This window comes from Hyla sarda, chromosome 9, assembly GCF_029499605.1.
Source record: "Hyla sarda isolate aHylSar1 chromosome 9, aHylSar1.hap1, whole genome shotgun sequence".
NCBI lineage: Eukaryota > Metazoa > Chordata > Amphibia > Anura > Hylidae > Hyla > Hyla sarda.
The window spans coordinates 10,233,072-10,259,356 of record NC_079197.1 but is presented as its reverse complement, the minus strand read 5'-3'; the positions used below and the strand labels follow the sequence as shown (position 1 = coordinate 10,259,356).

At 45.8% G+C, this 26,285-nt stretch overlaps 1 protein-coding gene across 3 annotated transcripts in view; it reads right to left on the bottom strand.

Annotated features, from left to right (window-relative positions):
* The window catches only part of CDK16 (cyclin dependent kinase 16), a 29,578-nt gene extending 3,976 nt beyond the window's left edge, over positions 1–25,602 (bottom strand). The window contains exons 1-15 of one of the 3 annotated variants that reach the window (XM_056538821.1): positions 25,459–25,602; positions 18,890–19,025; positions 16,914–17,072; positions 13,118–13,248; positions 11,786–11,911; positions 11,608–11,664; positions 10,510–10,624; positions 10,301–10,395; positions 8,167–8,229; positions 6,072–6,195; positions 5,869–5,989; positions 5,386–5,483; positions 4,068–4,173; positions 3,942–3,984; positions 99–189 (exon numbers count right to left, since the gene is read on the bottom strand). In XM_056538821.1, coding sequence (XP_056394796.1) covers positions 99–189; positions 3,942–3,984; positions 4,068–4,173; positions 5,386–5,483; positions 5,869–5,989; positions 6,072–6,195; positions 8,167–8,229; positions 10,301–10,395; positions 10,510–10,624; positions 11,608–11,664; positions 11,786–11,911; positions 13,118–13,248; positions 16,914–17,072; positions 18,890–19,025; positions 25,459–25,509 — 1,516 coding nt within the window. In that variant the 5' untranslated portion in view covers positions 25,510–25,602. Of the gene's footprint in view, positions 1–98; positions 190–3,941; positions 3,985–4,067; positions 4,174–5,385; positions 5,484–5,868; positions 5,990–6,071; positions 6,196–8,166; positions 8,230–10,300; positions 10,396–10,509; positions 10,625–11,607; positions 11,665–11,785; positions 11,912–13,117; positions 13,249–16,913; positions 17,073–17,503; positions 17,940–18,889; positions 19,026–25,458 lie in introns of those variants that run through there. The other 2 variants (XM_056538823.1, XM_056538822.1) reach the window with 2 other exon arrangements.
* Between the last annotated feature and the right edge of the window lie 683 nt (positions 25,603–26,285).

Below are 26,285 nucleotides of genomic sequence, written 5' to 3'. Positions count from 1 at the left end.
CATTTGGGACTTTAGGAAAGCTGGGTGACGACCATATTGACTGTCACCCAGATTTCCCAGGCACTGAGGTTCTGAACGGCGTTGATGATCATACTCACTGTCTGGTAGCTTATGAACCCTTTCACCCAATTCCTGGAAGTATAAGTGTTTCATGGCTTCCTCTGCGGAGATCCTCCTCCTTCCTTCCAGCTGCGGGAAAAAAGGCAAACGGTTGTATAACTACAATATAGAAATCGAGTTCTCAGCACACCAACCACGAAAATGGATGTATGAAGTCTTATTGGCTCATGCTAGGGAAAAAAAATTCCAGATTTTCCTGGAGGGTATCTGGGAGGAGGTTGTGAGTCGGCCTAATGCTGCCGTAATTGCCCACTGGCCCCTGTTTTGCTTATCAAGCACAGGTAGGATTAGCGTTAGGTCCTGCGCCATTTTGAGAAACCTTGGCGTTGGTGTGCGGGCTCTGGTATGTCCTTCATATAAGGATACACTGGCGAATGTCTCAATTTTAACATCAGTGTTGAGGGATTAGCCAATGTCATTGTATACATCTACCACAGTAGTGCACCCATATTCCTGTATATAAATTAAAATATATATATATATACAGTTGAGCAACAGCCGCAGGGCCCTACAGCTGTGCATATGACGGATAAACACTGGTCCCTAATAGGGAGTGTATTCAAATGAAGACCCTTTTACACTCAATTGTAATACTAAATTTATATATTTTTAGACTGATTCATTTTAGAATAAATTGTTAATTTTACAAAATAATGGTCTGGAAAATCTGGATTTTTTCCTAGCGTGAGCCGATAAGCCATCATACATCCATTTTAGTGGTTGGTGTGCGGAGGACTGAGAACTCTATTTCTATATTTGTGTAACACAAAGAGAGAATCACAGCCGCACGTCCACCATTTGTATTTTGATCTATTTGCTTCTCAGCATAATTTAAAAAACTAACAGGTTGTTATTATACATTTTGATCAAAAAGTACAAGCCCACTCGCCACGTCAAGGCCAATTAATTAGCAGGAGATGTATAAGTGTTTCCTCCTCACATTCTCCGGCCCTCTGGCAGGGAGCACATGGTCGGTGTTCACGCTGGTGTGGTGCTCTGCGGCGGCCATTGTTGCTGTGATGGTCGGGCAGCAGTGGGGCTACATGGCCACTGGGTCGTTCCCCCCCTGTGGACACACTGTCTCGGAGGCGGTCAGGGCCGTTTGAAGGAATTTGGGGGCCCCAAGCAGGCCGGGTACGGCGTGGTACAGGAGATTCAGTTTCCTGTTCCCGGCCGGACTGAAAGGAAGTGAGCACTCAGTGTACACTTCCTGTCAGTCCGTCCGGGAACAGGAAACTGAATCTCCTGTTCCTGTACCACATTGTACCCAGCTGGACTGACAGCCAGGAGGAAGAGGAGCTCGGCCCCGCTACAGGGAAGGGGAGGAACCCGGGAGGTGACCAGGAATGCTGCAGCTGTCCCCAGGACTCTCTATAGAGCGCTCAGGAGGCTGCAGCTGTCCCCTAGACTCTCTATAGAGCGCTCAGGAGGCTGCAGCTGTCCCCAGGACTCTCTATAGAGCGCTCAGGAGGCTGCAGATGTCCCCAGGACTCTCTATAGAGCGCTCAGGAGGCTGCAGCTGTCCCCAGGACTCTCTATAGAGCGCTCAGGAGGCTGCAGCTGTCCCCAGGACTCTCTATAGAGCGCTCAGGAGGCTGCAGCTGTCCCCAGGACTCTCTATAGAGCGCTCAGACGGCTGCAGCTGTCCCCTAGACTCTCTATAGAGCGCTCAGGAGGCTGCAGCTGTCCCCAGGACTCTCTATAGAGCGCTCAGGAGGCTGCAGCTGTCCCCAGGACTCTCTATAGAGCGCTCAGGAGGCTGCAGCTGTCCCCAGGACTCTCTATAGAGCGCTCAGGAGGCTGCAGCTGTCCCCAGGACTCTCTATAGAGCGCTCAGGAGGCTGCAGCTGTCCCCAGGACTCTCTATAGAGCGCTCAGGAGGCTGCAGCTGTCCCCAGGACTCTCTATAGAGCGCTCAGGCGGCTGCAGCTGTCCCCAGGACTCTCTATAGAGCGCTCAGGCGGCTGCAGCTGTCCCCTAGACTCTCCATAGAGCGCTCAGGAGGCTGCAGCTGTCCCCAGGACTCTCTATAGAGCGCTCAGGAGGCTGCAGCTGTCCCCTAGACTCTCTATAGAGCGCTCAGGAGGCTGCAGCTGTCCCCAGGACTCTCTATAGAGCGCTCAGGAGGCTGCAGCTGTCCCCAGGACTCTCTATAGAGCGCTCAGGAGGCTGCAGCTGTCCCCAGGACTCTCTATAGAGCGCTCAGGAGGCTGCAGCTGTCCCCAGGACTCTCTATAGAGCGCTCAGGAGGCTGCAGCTGTCCCCAGGACTCTCTATAGAGCGCTCAGGAGGCTGCAGCTGTCCCCAGGACTCTCTATAGAGCGCTCAGGAGGCTGCAGCTGTCCCCTAGACTCTCTATAGAGCGCTCAGGAGGCTGCAGCTGTCCCCAGGACTCTCTATAGAGCGCTCAGGAGGCTGCAGATGTCCCCAGGACTCTCTATAGAGCGCTCAGGAGGCTGCAGCTGTCCCCAGGACTCTCTATAGAGCGCTCAGGAGGCTGCAGCTGTCCCCAGGACTCTCTATAGAGCGCTCAGGAGGCTGCAGCTGTCCCCAGGACTCTCTATAGAGCGCTCAGACGGCTGCAGCTGTCCCCTAGACTCTCTATAGAGCGCTCAGGAGGCTGCAGCTGTCCCCAGGACTCTCTATAGAGCGCTCAGGAGGCTGCAGCTGTCCCCAGGACTCTCTATAGAGCGCTCAGGAGGCTGCAGCTGTCCCCAGGACTCTCTATAGAGCGCTCAGGAGGCTGCAGCTGTCCCCAGGACTCTCTATAGAGCACTCAGGAGGCTGCAGCTGTCCCCAGGACTCTCTATAGAGCGCTCAGGAGGCTGCAGCTGTCCCCAGGACTCTCTATAGAGCGCTCAGGCGGCTGCAGCTGTCCCCAGGACTCTCTATAGAGCGCTCAGGCGGCTGCAGCTGTCCCCTAGACTCTCCATAGAGCGCTCAGGAGGCTGCAGCTGTCCCCAGGACTCTCTATAGAGCGCTCAGGAGGCTGCAGCTGTCCCCTAGACTCTCTATAGAGCGCTCAGGAGGCTGCAGCTGTCCCCAGGACTCTCTATAGAGCGCTCAGGAGGCTGCAGCTGTCCCCAGGACTCTCTATAGAGCGCTCAGGAGGCTGCAGCTGTCCCCAGGACTCTCTATAGAGCGCTCAGGAGGCTGCAGCTGTCCCCAGGACTCTCTATAGAGCGCTCAGGAGGCTGCAGCTGTCCCCAGGACTCTCTATAGAGCGCTCAGGAGGCTGCAGCTGTCCCCTAGACTCTCTATAGAGCACTCAGGAGGCTGCAGCTGTCCCCAGGACTCTCTATAGAGCGCTCAGGAGGCTGCAGCTGTCCCCTAGACTCTCTATAGAGCGCTCAGGCGGCTTCAGCCTTATAGGAAGCACAACAAGCACCGGCTCTGCTTGGGCCCCTGGGCCAGCTCGGGGCCCCCAGCAATTGCTTGGTTTGCCTGCCCTTTAGCGACGGGCCTGGAGGTGGTGGTCGCCGCCCGGCTCTACGCCAGTGTCAGGTTAGGGACCCACTCTGACTAGGCGGCCTTGATGTGGCGAGTGGACTTGTACTTTTTGATCAAAATGTATAATAACAACCTGTTAGTCTATTAAATTATACTGAGAAGCAAATAGATCAAACTACAAATGGTGGATGTGCGGCTGTGATTCTCTATTTGTGTTGTCTATTACTATATTGTTTCTTTCCCTTTTTCTCAGAGATTATCCCAGTTACCTCGCACCCTACTGCTGCGAGCTGCTCATATCCTCTTTTTAAGTGTTGTATAACTACAAATCCCAGCATGCCCTGACACCTTGCTATACGGTCCCCACTTACCTGAAGGAACTTGGACAGAAGGTTGGCTCCATCTGTATCCAGCCTGTAAAAGACAAAGCATTAAATTAGGGGCAGAATTGGCAAGTGGGGGAGGGGGCAGTAGTAGGATGGCATGAGTGCCCATACCTGGCAGCATGCTTCTGGATAGGGTCTGGATAATATTTGGGGTAGTTGTAGGATTTAAATTCTTCATTAGAAAGGATCCCGGGCCACGTCTCTTCAGTGGGTGTTCCTGAAATGATACCGGGAATATTCCTTTAATCAGAATTTTAATCCTCTGGTTTTGCAATGAGAGAGAGAGGGTGTGGAGTCCTATCACTGCATCTGCTCATTTAATTAGGCTGCTGGAGGTCACCCAGATTAACTGATTTGTCTCATAGGTTAGTTGTGGTCAGTTCATATTATGTGCAGTTTTGATGCATTTTATTTTTTTTTTTAAATATTGTCATTAGGCGAAAAGGATTTCACCTATAATCACAAATGAGATGTATACAGAGAGGTAGGGGGAGGTGTGTAACTACTTTATATCCTGATCCCATAGAGATAGCAGCAGTATACAGATAGAGCTGGAGGGGGGGGGGGATATAACTATAATATATCCTGATCCCATAGAGATAGCAGTAGTATACAGCTAGAGCTGGAGGTGAGATGTTAACTACTATATATCCTGATCCTATAGAAATTACAGCAGTATATAGATAGAGCTGGAGGGGAGGTGTATAACTACTATATACCCTGATCCCATAGAGATAGCAGCAGTATACAGAGGGGGGTGGGAGGTGTAAAACTACTATACATCCTGATCCCATAGAGATAGCAGCAGTATACAGATAGAGCTGGAGGGATATAACTATAATATATCCTGATCCCATAGAGATAGCAGTAGTATACAGCTAGAGCTGGAGGAGAGGTGTTTAACTACTATATATCCTGATCCTATAGAAATTACAGCAGTATACAGATAGAGCTGGAGGGGAGGTGTATAACTACTATATATCCTGATCCCATACAGCTAGCAGCAGTATACAGATAGAGCTGGAGGGGAGGTGTATAACTACTATATACCCTGATCCCATAGAGATAGCAGCAGTATACAGAGGGGGGTGGGAGGTGTATAACTACTATACATCCTGATCCCATAGAGATAGCAGCAGTATATAGATAGAGCTGGGAGGTGAGGGGTCTGGAAGCTAGTAGAAGGAATCTGATATGTGACCATGTCATCCTCTACTTCACAGAAAGTCAGCCGACCCAGGACTGACTACTTCCCCTCACACGATTAGCACTGTCATTTTCTGTGGGGGAGATTAGTGATCACATGGCCCAGTTACAGTAATGAAATGCATAGATGTGACAATACTTCTAGCTTGTGTTTGATCAGGATTTTAGGTGATCATCTTGTCGTCTTTGTGTCAGACCCATCTTCTGTAATATAGATAATTACCGAGTATCCGAAAAATAAAGTGCAGCTGTTCCTCCACAGTGGATCCTGGGAAAAGCGGTCGCCCCGTAACCATCTCGTAAAAGATGCAGCCGACGCCCCTGAAGGATGCAGAGGAGAAATCACATAAAGATGGCCGATAACAGGAAGCAATAGTGCAAGCTAGACCAGTATTTCCCAACTGGTGTGCCTCCAGCTGTGGCAAAACTACAACTCCCAGCATGCCCGGACAGCCAAAGGCTGTCCGGGCATGCTGGGAGTTGTAGTTTTGCAACAGCTGGAGGCACACCAGTTGGGAAACCCTGCACTAGTCTAATCCAATCATCCTTACATCCTCTCCCCCTGCTGATCACCCTTCACATTTGCAGCATGCAGTCTCACAGACACAAAGAGAAACTGCAGCTGCATCTCCCTCCTACCCCCTCCCAGTCTTGTATTTCAACCTGCATCTTTCATCTACTGCCCCCTGCTGTCCAGGTTACTTACCACATGTCGATCTGGGTGGAGTATTCCGTGGACCCCAGAAGAATATCAGGCGGTCGGTACCACAAAGTAACCACTTCATTGGAGTAGGTTTTTGTGGGTATAGATTTGGCGCGGGCCAGGCCTGGAAGACACATGAGATTAATGCATCAGGGTGGGGGAGGACACACCCACGGGGAGCGGGGGGAGCGTTTGGCTTAACTTACCGAAATCGGCCAGCTTGAGCTCCCCCTTCTCGTTGATCAGTAAATTCTGCGGCTTCAGGTCTCGGTGCAGAACCTTACGCCTGTGACAGTACGACAGCCCCCGAAGAAGCTGGAAAAGAAAAAGCTACGGAAAGGGGACAGTGTTACTCAAAAGGTAAACCCTCCCCAGTCACCACATACAGCTGAATAGTCCTGATTCTAAAATGCCTTGTCATTTTGCCTATACAACTCCTATCTCTGTGTGGTGGCCCAGCACGGGAGGTGGTACCCTGTACCCTTGCTGTCCTGTCAGGCCACCTCCCTTCAGTGTCCCCAGGGTCCCTTGTACTTGTTTCCCCCCTGTACATATGTTCTGCATTGTAATGTATTATAAAATGTCTTGTTGCTTTAAGAGCTATACCATGTGATATGTCATGTGATTGTTACCCAGGAGGTACCAGTGACCAGGTGATCCCAGGGGTGACCTATGGGTTCCCTGCTAGTCTCCCCCATATAAGACTTTACCATCTGTCTACCCTCAGTAAAGCTACCGTTGTCCGTAACTTGGCGTCGTAGTCATTATTGCCCCCCGTGCCTAGCCCAGGATCCAGCGGTATACCTTCGGGTGGTATAGAGGATAAACCTCGCCCTGGCGTCACGAATAGGGGGTTAAAGGGGTATGCAAGGGGAAAAAAATGTTTATATATATCAACTGGCTCCAGAAAGTTAAACAGATTTGTAAATTACTTCTATTAAAAAATCTTAATCCTTCTAATAGTTATCAGCTGCTGAAATTGAGTTGTTCTCTTCTGTCGGGCAACAGTGCTCTCTGCTGACATCTCTGCTTGTCTCGGGAACTGCACAGAGTAGAAGAGGTTTACTATGGGAATTTGCTTCTATACTGGACAGTTCCCCAGAAATGTGTCATCAGAGAGCACTTAGACAGAAAAAACAACTCCCCTTCAGCAGCTCATAAGTACTGAAAGGATTAATATTTTTTAATAGAAGTAATTTACAAATCTGTTTAACTTTCTAGAGCCAGTTGATATATATTATATATATATATATATATATATAAAAAAGTTTTTCCCTGGATAACCCCTTTAATGCCATCTGCCCCTAGGGTAACAACATCTGCCCTCATCACACCACATTTGTCTCCATGGTAACAGACTACAAAAGAACCTTTTGTAGTCTGATCATGCAATGGTGTAGGGCTGGAAATCTGTAATTGCATGCAGACCCCCTTAACATTCATTTTTACACTGGGGAAATTAAGGTAGTATGGAGGGAGCTCGGAGACACCCAGCTGCTTTCCGCTGTCGGCCATTAGCCATTTAGATGCCCCTGTCATTGTCAACAGCGGCATCTTAAAGCCTCATTGGTGAAGGGTAAAGGATCTGCCTACATAGCTGCTAGGACTATATGGCAGGCTCTATCAATATCAATCAAATGTACTGCATTGATCTGTATGAGCAACCAAATGATTGCTTATACAAGTCCCTTAGGGGTGGGGGAATGTGTCTAGAAATATAAATAATATAAATTAGAAAACAAATATTATAAAGAAAGAAAAAAGAATATTAAAATACAACATTATTGATCACGCACAGTGAATGGCGTATATGGGGGGGGGGGGGGGGTGGGGGAGACAGAATAGTTTTTTGTTTTTTTTCCAGAGAAAAAATTTGAAACAAAAAGCTATCAAAGTCCAATCTACCCCAAATTGGTACCAATAAAACATTAACTAAAATAAATAATAATTAAACAAAATCGGCAAACCAATAGATTATGAAAATAAAATTAAATGTCAGAGCAAGCGGGTCTTGAGAGCAAGAACTCTGGCACTGTGGGTGGAGCTTAGTTGTGTGCTCCACCCAATTGACACCTGTGTTGCTAGAAGTTATTAGCATAGTGTTTTCCAAACAGTGTGCCTCCAGCTGTTGAAAAACTACGACTCTCAGCAAGCCCGGACAGCCGTTGGCTGTCCGGGCATGCTGGGAGTTGTAGTTTTGCAACAGCTGGAGACACACTCTTTGGGAAAACTCCGCATTAGCATGTGGTTGACACTTATAGGCGGCACGGTCAGTTCTGATAAATAAAGCCAACTCCTCACCTTGACGTTGTGAAGGTTTATTAAGTTCCCACAATCGTCCAGATATTGCTTTAGATCTTTATCCTGATTGGAAGAAAAAAACATTTTTAATTAGCGTACAAGGCGAATCGCAGTACTAGACCACAAAAAAAAATTAAATTATATATTTATATATATATATATATATATATATATATATATATATATATATATATATATATATATATTATTGCTTTTTATTGATTTTAAAATATAACAAAATAAGTCAACTTTGCAAATAGTGACATCACTTACCATTTTGTGTACACAGCTCTTATGCAGAGTTATGTGTCTCTTTGGTTATAGACAGTGGTGGATTATAATAAATATCATATAGGCTCAAGTGGCTGCCTAGGACCCACAGCCGATCAAACTGCCCATCTTCCCTACGCTCCCCACTCCGGCAATCCAGGGCTACCTGCAATTGGCGCTCATGCTCTTCGCTCCTCACTTTCCCTTCTAGGCTGCAGGCAGCTTTAGGCCTATGGCCTAGTAGAGAACAGTTACAGCCATGGACATTATATCTACCGGTGAAGTCATTATGCACGCTGCCTGCAGTAGGGGGGAGCCGCAGCACGGGAGCCCCCCCCACTTAATTCAGTTAGGGTAAAGGAGGCTGTGCGGGGGAATACCTACTATGTGGGGGTTCTTACGGGGGCTGACTACTTTGTGAGGATCCCTATTTGGGTCACTTACAGTATGGGGCTCATTACTTTGTTGGGATCACTATTTGGGGCAGTAATGGGGGCTTACTACTTTGTGGGGAGTAATACTATATACAAAAGGGAGCATTATAACTATTTGGGGCAGTAATGCGGGCTTACTTTGTGGGGATCACTCTTTGGGGCAGTAATGGGGGCTTACTACTTTGTGGGGATCACTATTTGGGGCAGTAATGGGGGTTACTACTTTGTGGGGAGTAGTACTATATACAAAAGGGAGCATTATCATTATTTGGGGCAGTAATGGGTGCAGACTACTTTTTGGGGATCACTATTAGGGGCAGTAATGGGGGCTTACTACTTTGTGGGGAGTAATACTATATACAAAAGGGAGCATTATCATTATTTGGGGCAGTAATGGGGGCTTACTTTTTGGGGATCACTATTAGGGGCAGTAATGGGGGCTTACTACTTTGTGGTGATCACTATTAGGGGCAGTAATGGGGGCTTACTACTTTGTGGGGAGTAATACTATATACAAAAGGGAGCATTATCACTATTTGGGGCACTATGAATGTGAAGTTTGCATCGAGGTGTAGGTGTGCATGTGTTTGGGTAGGGGGGGGGGAAGGGGGGGGTTATAATAATAAGCTTAAGTTGTTTCTCCGACAGATTCTGCCGAGACTCTTCACTGGAAAAAGCCATCATGGAGGTCTGTGACAAATGGGAAGATGGTGAAACAGTACGACACCGAGAAGACGTCACCTGTGAATCACTGGATGTAACTGCACTGTAATCACTTATATAGCCACTCTATGGGGGGTAATGTTGGTCTATGTATAGCGTTTTGTATATAGTATTGTGGTAGTGTTAGTCATAAGGCAGTGGTAATATGTGGTCATGGTGTAGCCATATTCTTTTTCCCTTGTATATTGGTAAGTATGGTGGTAATATGGGGTGTGGCGGTATTTTTTTTTTTGCCTTCATATAGTGTTGGTCAGTAACAGTATGACGGTAAAACATATGTGATAATACTTTGTTCCTCAGGTGGTTGCAAAACTACAACTCCCAGCATGCCCGGACAGCCGTTGGCTGTCCGGGCATGCTGAGGGTTGTAGTTTTGCAACAGCTGGAGGTACACAGTTTGGAGACCACTGCAGTATAATACTGAGGTACACAGCCCACTACTGTTATACGCTGACAATGTATAGGTCTGCATGAGAGCTGTATACACTAAACGATTTATAGGATAGTTTGTAACAGCGCCCCCGTCAGGCCAGGCTAACCTGGTGACATTGCACCAGCAGTTATATTGCACTATATGGATTTTTTATATTAGATGCCATATGTACCACACTTCCTATTCACTTCTTTCGGAGTTGCAAGACCTGTTTTGCGCGATTTGAGTCATGTGACTGGCGTACATTTGGAATGGCAAAACCCTCCGAACTTACCAGATACTCGAAGACAAGAGTCAGGGTCCTCTCCGTGTGGATAATGTCGTGCAGAGTAACAATATTTGCATGTTTCAAGTCCTTCAGAAGGGAAACTAAGATGAGAGAAGAAGATCAAGGACAATGAACATTAGGGTCCATGGAAGGAGGTCACAGCCCCACCCCTTTATGGGCATCAGCAGGTCTATGGGGTGGTCTTTGGGTCCTACCTTCCCGAATGGCTGTACATGGTGCACCTTCTTCATGTTCCAGGCGGATCTCCTTAAGAGCCACCAGGTTTTCTGTCAGCTTACTCCGGCCCTTGTAAACAGTAGCGTAAGTACCCTGGGGGGGCACAAGATAAATGGGATGTGGTTAGGGAAGCTGCCCTCTGACATCAAGCTGGTCCAGGATAAAAAACAAACAAAAAAAAAAAAAGGCTATTGTCTTAAGACCCGGCCCACTTCCTCATCCCCAGTACCGGTGCTGACCCATCCTGCTTCCTCATTGTAAGTACCAGTACTGACCCGTTACAACTTCTTCATCCCCAGTGCCAATGCTGACCCATCCTGCTTCCTCATCCTCAGTACTGACCAACCCACTTCCTCATCCCCAATATCAGTGCTGGCTCATCCTGCTCATCGTAAGTACCAGGACTGACCTGTTACCGTTACAACTTCTTCATCCCCAGTATCAGTACTGACCCATCCCGCTTCCTCATACTCAGAGCTGACCCATCCCGCTTCCTCATACTCAGGGATGACACATCCCGCTTCCTCATACTCAGGGCAGACCCATCCCGCTTTCACATACTCAGGGCGGACCCATCCCACTTCATCATAGTCAGGGCGGACCCCATCCCGCTTTCTCATACTCAGGGCGGACCCATCCCGCTTCCTCATACTCAGGGATGACACATCCCGCTTCCTCATACTCAGGGCAGACCCATCCCGCTTTCACATACTCAGGGCGGACCCATCCCACTTCATCATAGTCAGGGCGGACCCATCCCGCTTTCTCATACTCAGGGCGGACCCATCCCGCTTTCTCATACTCAGGGCGGACCCATCCCTATTTCTCATACTCAGGACTGACCCATCCCACTTCCTCATACTCAGGGCTGACCCATTCCGCTTCCTCATACTCAGGGCTGGCCCATCCCACTTCCTCATACTCAGGACTGACCCATCCCGCTTCCTCATACTCAGGACTGACCCATCCCGCTTCCTCATACTCAGGACTGACCCATCCTGCTTCCTCATACTCAGGACTGACCCATCCTGCTTCCTCATACTCAGTACCAGTGCTCACCAGACCAGTTTACTCACCTCTCCCAGTTTGTCTAACTTGACATAGGTTTCCAATTTCCCAAAACCAATCTCTGACTGCAAGAGAAGATATTGATCCAAGAATAAGCATCAGGGGGGAGGGGTTATAATTATTAGGGGGGGGGGATGGGGAGGTATAAATATTGGGAGGTTAGTGCGAGACCCCAGGGTCACTCACCAGGGACACTCTTCTCAGTCGTCTGCTTAAAGGCTTATCGAATGGGGGGCTACTCAGAGCCAGCTTCTCAAGGTAGCCCTCAGGAAGACGGATGTCAGCGGGGAGGGACAGACGCTTATTTACATCCTGGGAGAGGGGAAAACACATAGACATCATTATATATAATTATTTATAATAAATATATCCTATTTCTTTTCAATTCTACAAGGATTTACATTTTACATTCCCTTTATTGGGATTACTATAATTATTACTATTAACAATAATGATGATAATAATAAATAATAATATATACTAATCCCAATAAAGGGATTTTTTAATCTTATGTAAATAAAATAAAAACCTTGTAGAATTAATAATATTTTTCTTTTTATCTCTACAAAGATAAAATTTTATTGACAAGATTTAAATAATCCCTTTATTGGGATTAATAATTATAATGACAACAACAACAACAATGATCCCAATAAAGGGATTGTTTAATTGTACATAAAAAAATATAAAATCCTTGTAGAATTAAAAATAAAAAAAGGATATTTAATAAATATAATAAATAAAAATATATATATACTTTAATTTAATTTTATTTGTATAGGATTTAACTATCCCTTTATTGGGATTATTATTGTTGTTGTTATTCCCAATGAAGGAATTTTTTTAAATTTATGTCAATAAAATTAAATCTTTGTAAAATTAAAAAAAAAATAATAATAATAATTGCAATTTCCTAAACCTGTACAAATCTCGTGGCTGAGGATTTGCTACAATTGTATCTAGTTAATTAAAGGGGTACTCCGGTGTAAAACTTTTTTATTTTTTTAAGTCAACTGGTGCCAGAAAGTTAAAACAGATTTGTAAATTACTTCTATTTAAAAAAATCTTAATCCTTCCAGTACTTATTAGCTGCTGAATACTTCAGAGGAAATTCTTTTATTTTTGGAACAGAGAGCTCTCTGCTGACATCACGACCACAGTGCTCTCTGCTGACATCTCTGTCCATTTTAAGAACTGTCCAGAGCAGCATATGTTTACTATGGGGATTTTCTCCTACTCTGGACAGTTCTTAAAATGGACAGAGATGTCAGCAGAGAGCACTGTGCTTTAACATAACACTGGATGACACCTTTGAATACATTCTAGTGACGCCTACCTATAATCTGTGACCTGCCCTTTATACCAGTCATATATAGAGTATAGAACATAACCAGATAGGTTTTTTCATTTGGAAGACTGGGAAAGCTTAGTGACTCCCCCTATAGGAGTAGTCATGGCGGCCATATTGGTTAACAAATGACTAGGCCAAAAGAAAATGTTTTAAGAAAGCCGGTTTACCTCGGTGGATATTTTCCGTGCAGCGTTGTTCCTCATCCTGACTCGGACTGGTGACTGAACTTCATCAGAAGAGCCGGAGGCTTGGTCACTCTCCCCGTCAGAGCCCATCTTCAGGTCTTCATGTACAATCTCTGGAGGAAGGGAGCGGCTTTGTCACACAACAGCAAATTCAACATAGACCACCCTACTAGCACGTTAAAGGGGGACTATTTTTTTTTTGGGGTGGGGGGCACCATATTATACTTAAAAAATGGAGTTCCCCTTTAAATTTGGTTCTGCACCGCCACATTGGCTATCGTTTGAGGGCGTCTTAGAATGTGACAAAATGGAGTGTTCACAAATCAAGAGGGTTCTGAAAGGATGAAGACAAAATCAAATCTATGTAAATGAGGCAAATGTGATAAGATGAGGTGCAATGGTATCGGCACTGCAGAGAGTGCGGTGTAATGGTATCGGCACTGCAGAGAGTGTGGTGTAATGGTATCGGCACTGCAGAGTGTGTGGTGTAATGGTATCGGCACTGCAGAGAGTGCGGTGTAATGATGTCGGCACTGCAGAGAGTGCGGTGTAATGGTGTCGGCACTGCAGAGAGTGCGGTGTAATGGTATCGGCACTGCAGAGAGTGTGGTGTAATGGTATCGGCACTGCAGAGAGTGCGGTGTAATGGTATCGGCACTGCAGAGAGTGTGGTGTAATGGTATCGGCACTGCAGAGTGTGTGGTGTAATGGTATCGGCACTGCAGAGAGTGCGGTGTAATGGTATCGGCACTGCAGAGAGTGCGGTGTAATGGTGTCGGCACTGCAGAGAGTGTGGTGTAATGGTGTCGGCACTGCAGAGAGTGTGGTGTAATGGTGTCGGCACTGCAGAGAGTGTGGTGTAATGGTGTCGGCACTGCAGAGAGTGTGGTGTAATGGTATCGGCACTGCAGAGAGTGTGGTGTAATGGTATCGGCACTGCAGAGAGTGTGGTGTAATGGTGTCGGCACTGCAGAGAGTGTGGTGTAATGGTGTCGGCACTGCAGAGAGTGTGGTGTAATGGTGTCGGCACTGCAGAGAGTGTGGTGTAATGGTGTCGGCACTGCAGAGTGTGTGGTGTAATGGTGTCGGCACTGCAGAGAGTGTGGTGTAATGGTATCAGCACTGCAGAGAGTGTGGTGTAATGGTATCGGCACTGCAGAGTGTGTGGTGTAATGGTATCGGCACTGCAGAGTGTGTGGTGTAATGGTATCGGCACTGCAGAGAGTGTGGTGTAATGGTATCGGCACTGCAGAGTGTGTGGTGTAATGGTACCGGCACTGCAGAGAGTGTGGTGTAATGGTATCAGCACTGCAGAGAGTATGGTGTAATGGTATCAGCACTGCAGAGAGTGTGGTGTAATGGTATCAGCACTGCAGAGAGTGTGGTGTAATGGTATCAGCACTGCAGAGAGTATGGTGTAATGGTATCGGCACTGCAGAGAGTGTGGTGTAATGGTATCGGCACTGCAGAGAGTGTGGTGTAATGGTATCGGCACTGCAGAGAGTGTGGTGCAATGGTACCGGCACTGCAGAGTGTGGTTTAATGGTATCGGCACTGCAGAGAGTGTATTTCCAGTAAATTGCAACAAAGGGTTAAAGGGAATGTGTCATATCGTTAAATGATGTTGTTCGTAATTTACATTTTACTATCTATAATATAAAATTATTCTGACATCTTGCAGTTTTCATTTTGGCCACTAGGAATCAGCTAATACTTCCAGTTCTGAATGTGATGATAAGGAGGAGGCTGATCAGTGCAGCATTACACTGAAAGATGACACCAGTAGATAGAGAAGACAATAGAGCAGTGTTTTCCAAACAGTGTGTCTCCAGCTGTTGTAAGACTACAACTCCCAGCATGCCCAGACAGCCTTTGAAGTTGTGGAGTTCTTTTTCAGTCTGAGCACAGCGTTCTCTGCTGACACCTCTGTCCGTGTAAGGAACTGTCCATTGGCTATGGGTAATTTTCTCCTGCTCTGGACAGTTCCTGACACAGACAGAGGTGTCAGCAGAGAGCACCATGGTCAGACTGGAAAGAACTAAGCAACTTGCTGTGGAGCATACAGCAGCTGATAAGTACTGGAAGGATTAAAAGGGGTTATCCAGGAAAAAAACTTTATATATAATAATATATATTTTATATTATAATATATATATATATATATATATATATATATATCTATATATATATAATATATAATATATCTATCTATATATATCTATCTATCTATCTATCTATCTATCTATATCTATCTATCTATCTATCTATATCTATATCTATATCTATCTATCTATATCTATCTATCTATCTATATCTATCTATCTATCTATCTATATCTATCTATCTATCTATCTATATCTATCTATCTATCTATATCTATCTATCTATATCTATCTATCTATCTATATCTATCTATCTATCTATATCTATCTATCTATATCTATCTATCTATATCTATCTATCTATATCTATCTATCTATATCTATCTCTATATCTATATCTATATCTATATCTATATCTATATCTATATCTATATCTATATCTATATCTATATCTATCTATCTATCTATCTATCTATCTCTATCTCTATCTCTATCTCTATCTCTATCTCTATCTCTATCTATCTATATCTATCTATATCTCTATATATCTCTATATATATATATATATATATATATATATATATATATATATATATATATATATATATATATATATATATATATATATATATATATATATATATATATATATATATATATATCTATCAACTGGCTCCAGAAAATTAAAACAGATTTGTAAAGGACTTCAATTAAAAAAATCTTAATCCTTTCAGTACTTATGAGCTGCTGAATTTGAGTTGTTCTTTTCTGTCTAAGTGCTCTCTGATGACACGTGTCTCGGGAACTGTCCAGAGTAGAAGCAAATCCCCATAGCAAACCTCTTCTACTCTGTGCAGTTCCCGAGACAAGCAGAGGTGTCAGCAGAGAGCACTGTTGCCAGACAGAAAAGAACAACTCAACTTCAGCAGCTGATAATTATTGGAAGCATTAAGATTTTATTTAAATAGAAGTAATTTACAAATCTATTTAACTTTCTGGAGCCAGTTGATATGTAAAAAAAATAAATAAATAAATAAAATAAAAAAAGTTTTTTCCTGGAATACCCCTTTAAGATTTTTATATAGAAGTAATTTACAAATTTGTGTCTCTAAAGGGGGATCTAAGGGTAATTGAAATAGTCTAAGGCAGTGTTTCCCAACCAGGGTGCCTCCAGCTGTTGCAAAGCTACAAGTCCCAGCAAAACTGGTATGTAGTTATCTCATTAGTGGTCTCCAAGCAATGGACCTCCAGCTGTTGCAAAACTACAACTCCCAGCATGCCCGGACAGCCGTTGGCTGTCCGGGCATGCTGGGAGTTGTAGTTTTGCGACAGCTGGAGGCACCCTGGTTGGAAAATAAACTAAACTGTTCTCATGCCAATACGCTTTACCTTTACTGATACACTGTAACGAACTGTGAAGTGAGGGTTTAGCTCATAGATTGAATGGTTAGAGGTACTGGACAAGCTCTGGATATAGAGAAGCATGTTTCAGTTCACTGACAGCAAGCAGAGGTATTAAGGACAGTGAGGATTTTATTGGATGGCATTTGAGAAGACCATTTCAGAAGGACACACACCTTGGTGTGCACAAGCAAACACTGACATATGACCTGGAGGGGTGCACCCGTGTGGCGGTTATGCACGCTCGGTCTGCAGGTGCACACACACACACGTACCTAGTCGGCTGCTCCGGTTCAGGTAAGAGCTGAGGCTCCGGCAGACGGCACTGTGCGGCCGGGGGATGGGCGGCTTTTGGAAGGAGCTGGCGGTGTAGTGGTGCAGGAAGGATTGCATGCTGTGGGACGAAAGGCTTCTCCCATTTCGGACGATGGGCTCTGAGGGGGGGGGGGGGGGGAATGAGGACAACAGGTAGGGTAGAAGGCAGGGGTAGAAGGCAGGGCAAGAATGGGGCAAGAATGGGCAAAGATCCAGAATAAAAACCACAGGAAGATGGGGAGAGCGGGGAGACAGAAGGAAGCACAGATGATGGTAAGGAAGCCATGGCAAAAGAATCACAGGGAAAGGAGGAAGATGGCGGAAAATAATGGAAATGACCAATTCAGGGGGGGGGGGGGGGAGGTGGCAGAGAAGAAGGGGAAAGACAGCAAGGGAAGAATAAAATTAACGTAAAAGAAAAAAAATAAAATAAATCATACAGATCAACAAAAAGGAACCAAAAAGTAAAAATAAAAAAAATAAAAGGCGAAAAAAGAGAATCCCCTGATTATAACCCAAAAAACCAGCGGCATGCAAAGCGGGCACTCACCAGTGGGACCTCCAGTCAGAAATGGGCGAGATCTACCTCCGCGGTGCCACAGACCCTCACCTACCTGCATCACATGGCGAGATACACATATACCCCCTGCCTGGTAGGATCCTTCTTAATATGGGGCATCTACTCAGTTACCTACTTCCTATGGACCCCCTCCTATGGGGGGGGGGGGGGGGGTGAAGGGTTTCCGGACCAACCCAAGTGCAAGGTGCCGGGAGGACAATCTCTAAAACCTGCCCAGGCCCAGTGTTACCATTAGGTCTAAAAACTACCTCTACCGCCAGCGGAATGTTAGGACTTTATCGGGACCTTAAAAGGGTTGCTCCGCTCCTAGTCATCGTGTCCCCTATCCCCTATATTGGGGAAGATTTATCAAAACATGTCCGGAGTAAAAGGGGCTGAGTTGCCCCTAGCAACCAATCAGATCGCTGCTTTCACTTTTAACAAGGCCTCTAAAAAATGAAAGCAGCGATCTGATTGGTTGCTAGGGGCAACTCGTCCAGAGGAAAAGTTGCTGAGTTGCCCAAAGCAACCAAACAGATCGCTTTCATTTTCACAGGCCTTTTCAAAAATGAAAGTAGTGATCTGATTGGTTGCTATGGGCAACTCAGCACCTTTTCCTCTGGACGAGTTGCCACTAGCAACCAATCAGATTGCTGCTTTAATTTTTCAGAGGCCTTGTTAAAAGCGAAAGCAGCTGATTGGTTGCTAGGGGCAACTCGTTCAGAGGAAAAGTTGCTGAGTTGCCCATAGCAACCAAACAGCTCGCTTCTTTCATTTTCACAGGCCTTTTCAAAAATGAAAGTAGATATCTGATTGGTTGCTATGGGCAACTCAGCACCTTTTCCTGTGTACAGGTTTTGATAAATCTCCCCAATATGTCTAGGGGCAGGGTGCCCCTTTAAGCTTCATGAACTATACCCATAACAATAGAGGAGTTTTCTATGGTCAACCAGGTGGTCCTGCATGTATGGCAATGGTGAGGTTGGTGTGGCAGAACATAGATGAACCTACCCTTATATATTTAGGCCGTGGTCTCAAACTGCGGCCCTCCGGATGTTGCAAAACTCCAACTCCCAGCATGCCCGGACAGCCAACGGCTGTCCGGGCATCCTGGGAGTTGAAGTTTTGCAACATCCGGAGGGTTACAGTTTGAGACCACTGTAGTAGGGGAAAGCATTATAGGAGACACTGCCCAACACCCTGATTACACAGACTTATTTTGGTCAAACAAAAATGGCTTCTCACCTAAAATCTCTAGGATGTTTAAGTCAAGAAATGGTGGACGTTCTCACAGCAGCACACGTACCACCCACTCACCTGGGTACTCTCACCCATCAGTTCCATCCTTTCCTCCACTGCCCTGCCGGTGGTACTTACCATTATCACTGCTGCCATTGTCCTCCATGGTGATCTGCTCCGTGTGGTCTCCAGGGCTTTTTTCCGCTGTTCTCCCACCCCGGAGGGTCATAGAAAGCTGCCTCTTGATTTTCTTCATCCGGTCCATGACTGCCAGCTGAAAGTGGAGAATAGTGGTTATTCACCACGCCGGGGAACGTGAGGAATAAGGACTCTAGGCCATGTGGTCCTTGTTTGGTGAAGTTCACGAGTTTTGACTAAAATGGGCTGTGTGTAGCAGAATGAGGGAGGAAGTTCTCCCCTGTATGGCTTCAGATGATGTCCCGCCTGCTGGGGAACGCCCCTTCCCAGTCTGTGAATCTGACTGAGCAGAAAATACAGAAAAAAAATCAAAGTAGAAAACAAAAAAATTATAAGAATAAAGGCAGGGGGTGGTTTATCATGATGGGGCAGTGAACTGGGGGGGGGGGGGGGATTATAACATTTAACAAGATCATGAGAGGTTCTCTTTAAGATCATTGATATCACAGATATTTTGGGAAATCTCGAGGGCCATAAACTGGTTTTAGGAAAATGTTGATGACCGGATCAGGACCAATGGTCAAGGTTTATGGATGGTAACCAATGACTGGAGGGGTCCTCAGCTGCTATATGGTCCCATCACTTCAATGAATATCCAATGGCCGCTTCTTCTCTCGCATCCAAAGACGACAACCTGTTCTACTTGGATGTAGATACCACAGAGGAGTCCATAACTCCCATAAGAAATATTGCGCCAATACAGGACTGATGGTATTTCCCTGAAAAAAAGTTATGGACATATTTGTGCAGGACATATCCAACGAAGATCAGCGTCCTAAAATGTAAACCCTTGACCAGACCAACAGCCTCAAGAACCTTCATGACAGCGATCGACAGGTAAACGTTCTGCCATGTTGCTGTTTAGAAACCAGTAAAAATGAATGGAATCTTAGCATGATGGTAGGCATTAGGGATGTCCCGATACCATGAATGTTTTTTTTTTTTTTTTTTTTTTTTAAGACCCAGTTCAAGTATCGATTATTTTTTTTATTATTATTATTTTTTTAATTTTAAGTATTTGCCCATACCAATTACCAATAGTGTCATGTGACAAGGTTTTTTTCATTTTTTTTCTTCTTCTTAACAGGGGTGTTTTCAGTTTATTAGAAACTTTTCCAAAAAGGGGGGGTGATTCAAACTTTTATTAGGGAAGGGGTTAATTCCCATTTAATATATATTTATTTTTTTTCACAATTTTTTTTGTCCCCATAGGGCACTATTAGAAGCAATCTGTAGATTGCATGCACTGATCATTGCTATGCCATAGCACAGCATTGATCAGTGTTATCGGTGCTCCTTTGCTACTGCCTTCCGTGGCTGGCTGCAGTAGAGGAGCGACGAAGAGATGGGACAGCCCGGAGCACGTTAAGGGACCTCGGACCGTCCTCTCAGCTGATTGGGACACCGCGATTTCACCGCAGTGATCCCGATCAGCGTCCCTGAGATAACCGGCAGTTAATCCCACGACTTTTAGCCGCCGATCGTGGCATCTAAAGGGTCCCGGCTATGACGTGCACTGCATAGTTCGGCAGTGTGCACAGTGCTCTGTGATAGCTGCCGGCGGGGGTCCTGTCAGCAGATAACACAATAGGCATCAGGGACATTTGCACCAGTATAAGTACTTGTGCAAATGTCCAGTATCTGTCCCGATACCAGTATTGGTATGGGGACATCTCTAGTAGCAAAAAATGTCTATCAATGGAGAGGCATTCTTAAAGGGGTACTCCACCGCTAGACATGTTATCTGGAGGGAACTCTGCTCTGTGCTGGATGACAGGCATCACAGCCACCACACTCCCTCCATTCATGTCTATGGGAGAAGACGTGACGGCTGTGTACTAGCCATCATGCCCCCTCCCATAGACATGAATGGAGGGGGCGTGGGATGATGTCATGATCACGGAAGCCCCAGGATTCCGTGACCGTAACGCGCACAGCGCCGGCATGGAGACCCCACAATCACTCATGTTATCCCCTATCCTTTTTGCTAGAGTTTAAAGGGGTACTCCGGTGCAAAAATGTTATTCCCTATCAAAAGGATAGGGGATAAGATGTTAGATCGTGGGGGTCCCACTGCTTGGAACCCCCACGATCTCCGAGCCAGCAGCAGCGGCGTCTTGAACATGGGAGCGTGGAGCTCCCGTGTTCGTGACGTCACGCCATGCCCCCTCCATTCATGTCTATGGGAGGGGGCTTGACTGCTAATATGTAGCCGTCACGCCTCCTCCCATAGACCTGAATGGAGGGGGCACGGCAGCTGTAGTCGCCAGTCATCCGGCACGGAGCGGAGTTCACTCCATGCACGGATGACTGGGGTGCCGCGTCTGTGATCGGGAGGTCCCCTGCTGTTGGATTCCACGATCTTACATCTTATTCCCTATCCTTTTGATAGGCGATAAGATGTTTTGTGCTGGAGTACCCCTTTAACATGTCTAGTGGTGGAGTACCCCCTTAAGTGGTTTAAAACTGAGGCCTTCCAGATGTTGTAAAACGTCAACTCCCAGCATGCCCGGACAGCCAACGGCTGTCCGGGCATGCTGGGAGTTGAAGTTTTGCAACATCTAGAAGGGCCACAGTTTGAGACGACTGCTAAGTCTATGGCGACTGGTGTTCTTACATGAATTGGTTACTTGCTTTTTTCTTAAGACACTTGGGATTGGTTGGGCAGCCTTGGATGTAGAGTCTTCCCCATCACCACCGGAGCCTCACTGTTATAGAAGAGATTGGGGTCCCCATTTCCCTTCCATGGGGTATCATGGCCCCTTGGCCTAGTGCACTTGGAGCAGTCCAGTCATTCACCTTCCAGTGTTCTCCGCAGATACGACTGACAGTCTCTGGAGCGGAGGAGTCGCTGTCCGCACCTTATGTTCAGATAAAAAAAATATCCCCCTCGATCTGCAGGCTCGGCTCATAAAGCCATATGTTCTGCCGCAATGAGATATGTATTTCTATGCATTTTTAATGAATCATTATAGAATGCAGACTACAGGCAACATAAAACCATTGCGGAGGTTGTGCAAGCGGTATACCACCATGGAGGGGGATGGGGGGAGATCTGGAAATTTAGTGTAATAGGGTTATTGGGAAGAGTCTATACCATCCTTCTTCTGACCCTAACCCCGTCATATATATATATATATATATATATATATATATATATATATATATATATATTATGGGGGGGGGGGGCTGGTGTTTACTGCTCCCAGTTATCAGCCATTGGAGGCCGGGGAAGGGCTAACTATTGGGTACTTCATTGGGAAAATTCATGGGCCCTGCTTAAGGTGCTATTCTGGTAATAGGTGTATTATGGCCTCTAATCATTGCTCCAATACATGACATAAAAGGGGTTGTCCTCATGCAGATCTACCATAAGGCTGTGCCGATCACCGGGGATCTGACCGAAACCCTGGCCAAGTAGTTATGCCAAGTCCTCCAGAACAAGAGCTTCACCTTGTAGCTGTAGTGAGGCCCTGATGGGACAAAATCTTTAAAAACAAACAACCAGTCCTAGTAGGACACAGCATTTATTCTTCAGTGCAGCGCTCGTGTATCTCCGACTGTCCCATAGAGAATACATGGAGGGGGCGTGATGACCCAGCTCCGTGCACAGGGTGATTTGGTGCCATTCTACAGAACGCAGATGGTACCGATTGTTGGACCTCCCCACAATGAGACACTTATCTCCTATCCTGTGGATATGTGGATAAGGGGATGTTTTTAGACGCTGGAGTACCCCTTTAATGTTCAGTCCCGGTCTGCAGTCCTTCATAGTATCACAAGGGACATAAATGACTGTTAACTTGTAACAACAAAGCAATTGGCTGATACATGGAGGCGGTGACTGTGAGGGGTAAGGCCGGGTTCATATCTCCGTCAGAGCTTCAGTCACCAAAAACAGTCCTGGAAAACAATGGACACCAGATGGAAACCAGAAGGACCCCATTAAAAGTCAGTGAGACCCATTAAGGCCCAGCAGTGTCCGTTGTGCAACGGGACCGTCCAGCTCTGTTGTTTTTAACGGACTCTGACGCAGATGTGAACGTAGCTGAACTTACAGAACTGTCATTTGCACAGATACAGACACAGTGACCGGTCACCTCTAACACTATTATTTACTTGTGCACAGACAGTGACCGGTCACCTCTAACACTATTATTTACTTGTGCACAGACAGTGACCGGTCACCTCTAACACTATTATTTACTTGTGTACAGACAGTGACCGGTTACCTCTAACACTATTATTTACTTGTGCACAGACAGTGACCGGTCACCTCTAACACTATTATTTACTTGTGCACAGACACAGTGACCGGTCACCTCTAACACTATTATTTACTTGTGCACAGACACAGTGACCGGTCACCTCTAACACTATTACTTGTGCACAGACACAGTGACCGGTTACCTCTAACACTATTATTTACTTGTGCACAGACATAGTGACCGGTTACCTCTAACACTATTATTTACTTGTGCACAGACAGTGACCGGTTACCTCTAACTATTATTTACTTGTGCACAGACAGTGACCGGTTACCTCTAACACTATTACTTGTGCACAGACAGTGACCGGTTACCTCTAACACTATTATTTACTTGTGTACAGACAGTGACCGGTTACCTCTAACACTATTACTTGTGCACAGACAGTGACCGGTTACCTCTAACACTATTATTTACTTGTGTACAGACAGTGACCGGTTACCTCTAACACTATTACTTGTGCACAGACAGTGACCGGTCACCTCTAACACTATTATTTACTTGTGCACAGACACAGTGACCGGTTACCTCTAACACTATTACTTGTGCACAGACAGTGACCGGTTACCTCTAACACTATTACTTGTGCACAGACACAGTGACCGGTTACCTCTAACACTATTACTTGTGCACAGACACAGTGACCGGTTACCTCTAACACTATTACTTGTGCACAGACACAGTGACCGGTTACCTCTAACACTATTACTTGTGCACAGACACAGTGACCGGTCACCTCTAACACTATTATTTACTTGTGCACAGACACAGTGACCGGTTACCTCTAACACTATTATTTACTTGTGCACAGACACAGTGACCGGTCACCTCTAACACTATTATTTACTTGTGCACAGACACAGTGACCGGTTACCTCTAACACTATTATTTACTTGTACACAGACACAGTGACCGGTTACCTCTAACAATATTACTTGTGCACAGACAGTGACCGGTCACCTCTAACACTATTACTTGTGCACAGACACAGTGACCGGTTACCTCTAACACTATTACTTGTGCACAGACAGCGACCGGTTACCTCTATCACTATTACTTGTGCACAGACAGTGACCGGTTACCTCTAACACTATTACTTGTGCACAGACACAGTGACCGGTCACCTCTAACACTATTACTTGTGCACAGACACAGTGACCGGTCACCTCTAACACTATTACTTGTGCACAGACACAGTGACCGGTCACCTCTAACACTATTATTTACTTGTGCACAGACAGTGACCGGTCACCTCTAACACTATTATTTACTTGTGCACAGACAGTGACCGGTTACCTCTAACACTATTACTTGTGCACAGACAGTGACCGGTCACCTCTAACACTATTACTTGTGCACAGACAGTGACCGATCACCTCTAACACTATTACTTGTGCACAGACAGTGACCGGTCACCTCTAACACTATTACTTGTGCACAGACAGTGACCGGTCACTTCTAACACTTTTACTTGTGCACAGACACAGTGACCGGTCACCTCTAACACTATTACTTGTGCACAGACACAGTGACTAGTCGTCCACACATCGCAGTAAACCAGATTCACGAATTAATTGAAGAATTGCACGACAAGTAATTCCATAACAATTTATCCCATATAACCTTATCAGGGCCGCACTCCTATAACCCCCGGGGGGCGGCCATGTCCCACCATGACAGCTCCTCTGAATCATACAGCTTGTCATTTCACTAAACCAGCGGTCTTCAAACTGTGGCCCTCCAGATGTTGCAAAACTACAACTCCCAGCATGCCCGGACAGCCAACGGCTGTCCGGGCATGCTGGGAATTGTAGTTTTGTAACATCTGGAGGGCCACAGTTTGAAGACCACTGCACTAAACAGATACTGCGTTCCCATCACTACATCCTCTCGGCTATTCCTATCGTAGTCACAAGGCATGCCAAAACCTATAGCAACCATAGTGAGAGCAAACAGCAGTGGCCGGTCTTAATTTAACCCTGTCCTGCCCATGTATCTGTCATCACCCCATCCTATTCAGACTCTGCCCCCTGTAACCCAATCCTCTCCCCGGCTATTCCTATAGAACAGTTCAGCCCCAGGTCTCTGCTATTCCTGTATCCATCTCACACGTCTACAACATCCTAATCCTGCAATCCTTCCCCCACAATGCACTGCTCCTGTTGTTTGCAAGGGAATGGCTGCAGCCTCCTCCTGACCCACCCCAGCCTGGTGCATGCAGCAATGGGCACCCCTGCTCACCCTGTGTCTGGAGGGCAGAGAGTCAGTGACATGAAGCAGAGTCAATGACATGAAGCAGGCCTGGCCAGGTCCCTGTAATCCTCAGCCATTGTTCCTGTGCAGTCCTCCCCCTCCTGCTGCCTCCTTCTGTCCATCTCTCCTCCTCCTGTCTCTCTCTCCTCCTCTTCCTGTGCCCCCTCCTAATGCTAAATCCAGAACCACCCACTGACACACTGTGACGAGTCTAATGCAATGTGACAAGCTGCAGGCGAAGCAATGAGCAATGGACTGCGCACAATGTAATCATCTGTATACCAACCTGATACAATGTAACAAAACGCATACAGTGCAATGTACAGAATACAATGTGATCATCTGTATACCAACCTGACACAATGTAATCATCTGTATACCAACCTGATTGTACAGCATACAATGTAATCATCTGTATACCAACCTGATACAATGTAATCATCTGTATACCAACCTGATACAATGTAATCATCTGTATACCAACCTGATACAATGTAATCATCTGTATACCAACCTGATACAATGTAACAAAACGCATACAGTGCAATGTACAGCATACAATGTAATCATCTGTATACCAACCTGATACAATGTAATCATCTGTATACCAACCTGATACAATGTAACAAAACGCATACAGTGCAATGTACAGAATACAATGTGATCATCTGTATACCAACCTGACACAATGTAATCATCTGTATACCAACCTGATTGTACAGCATACAATGTAATCATCTGTATACCAACCTGATACAATGTAATCATCTGTATACCAACCTGATACAATGTAATCATCTGTATACCAACCTGAT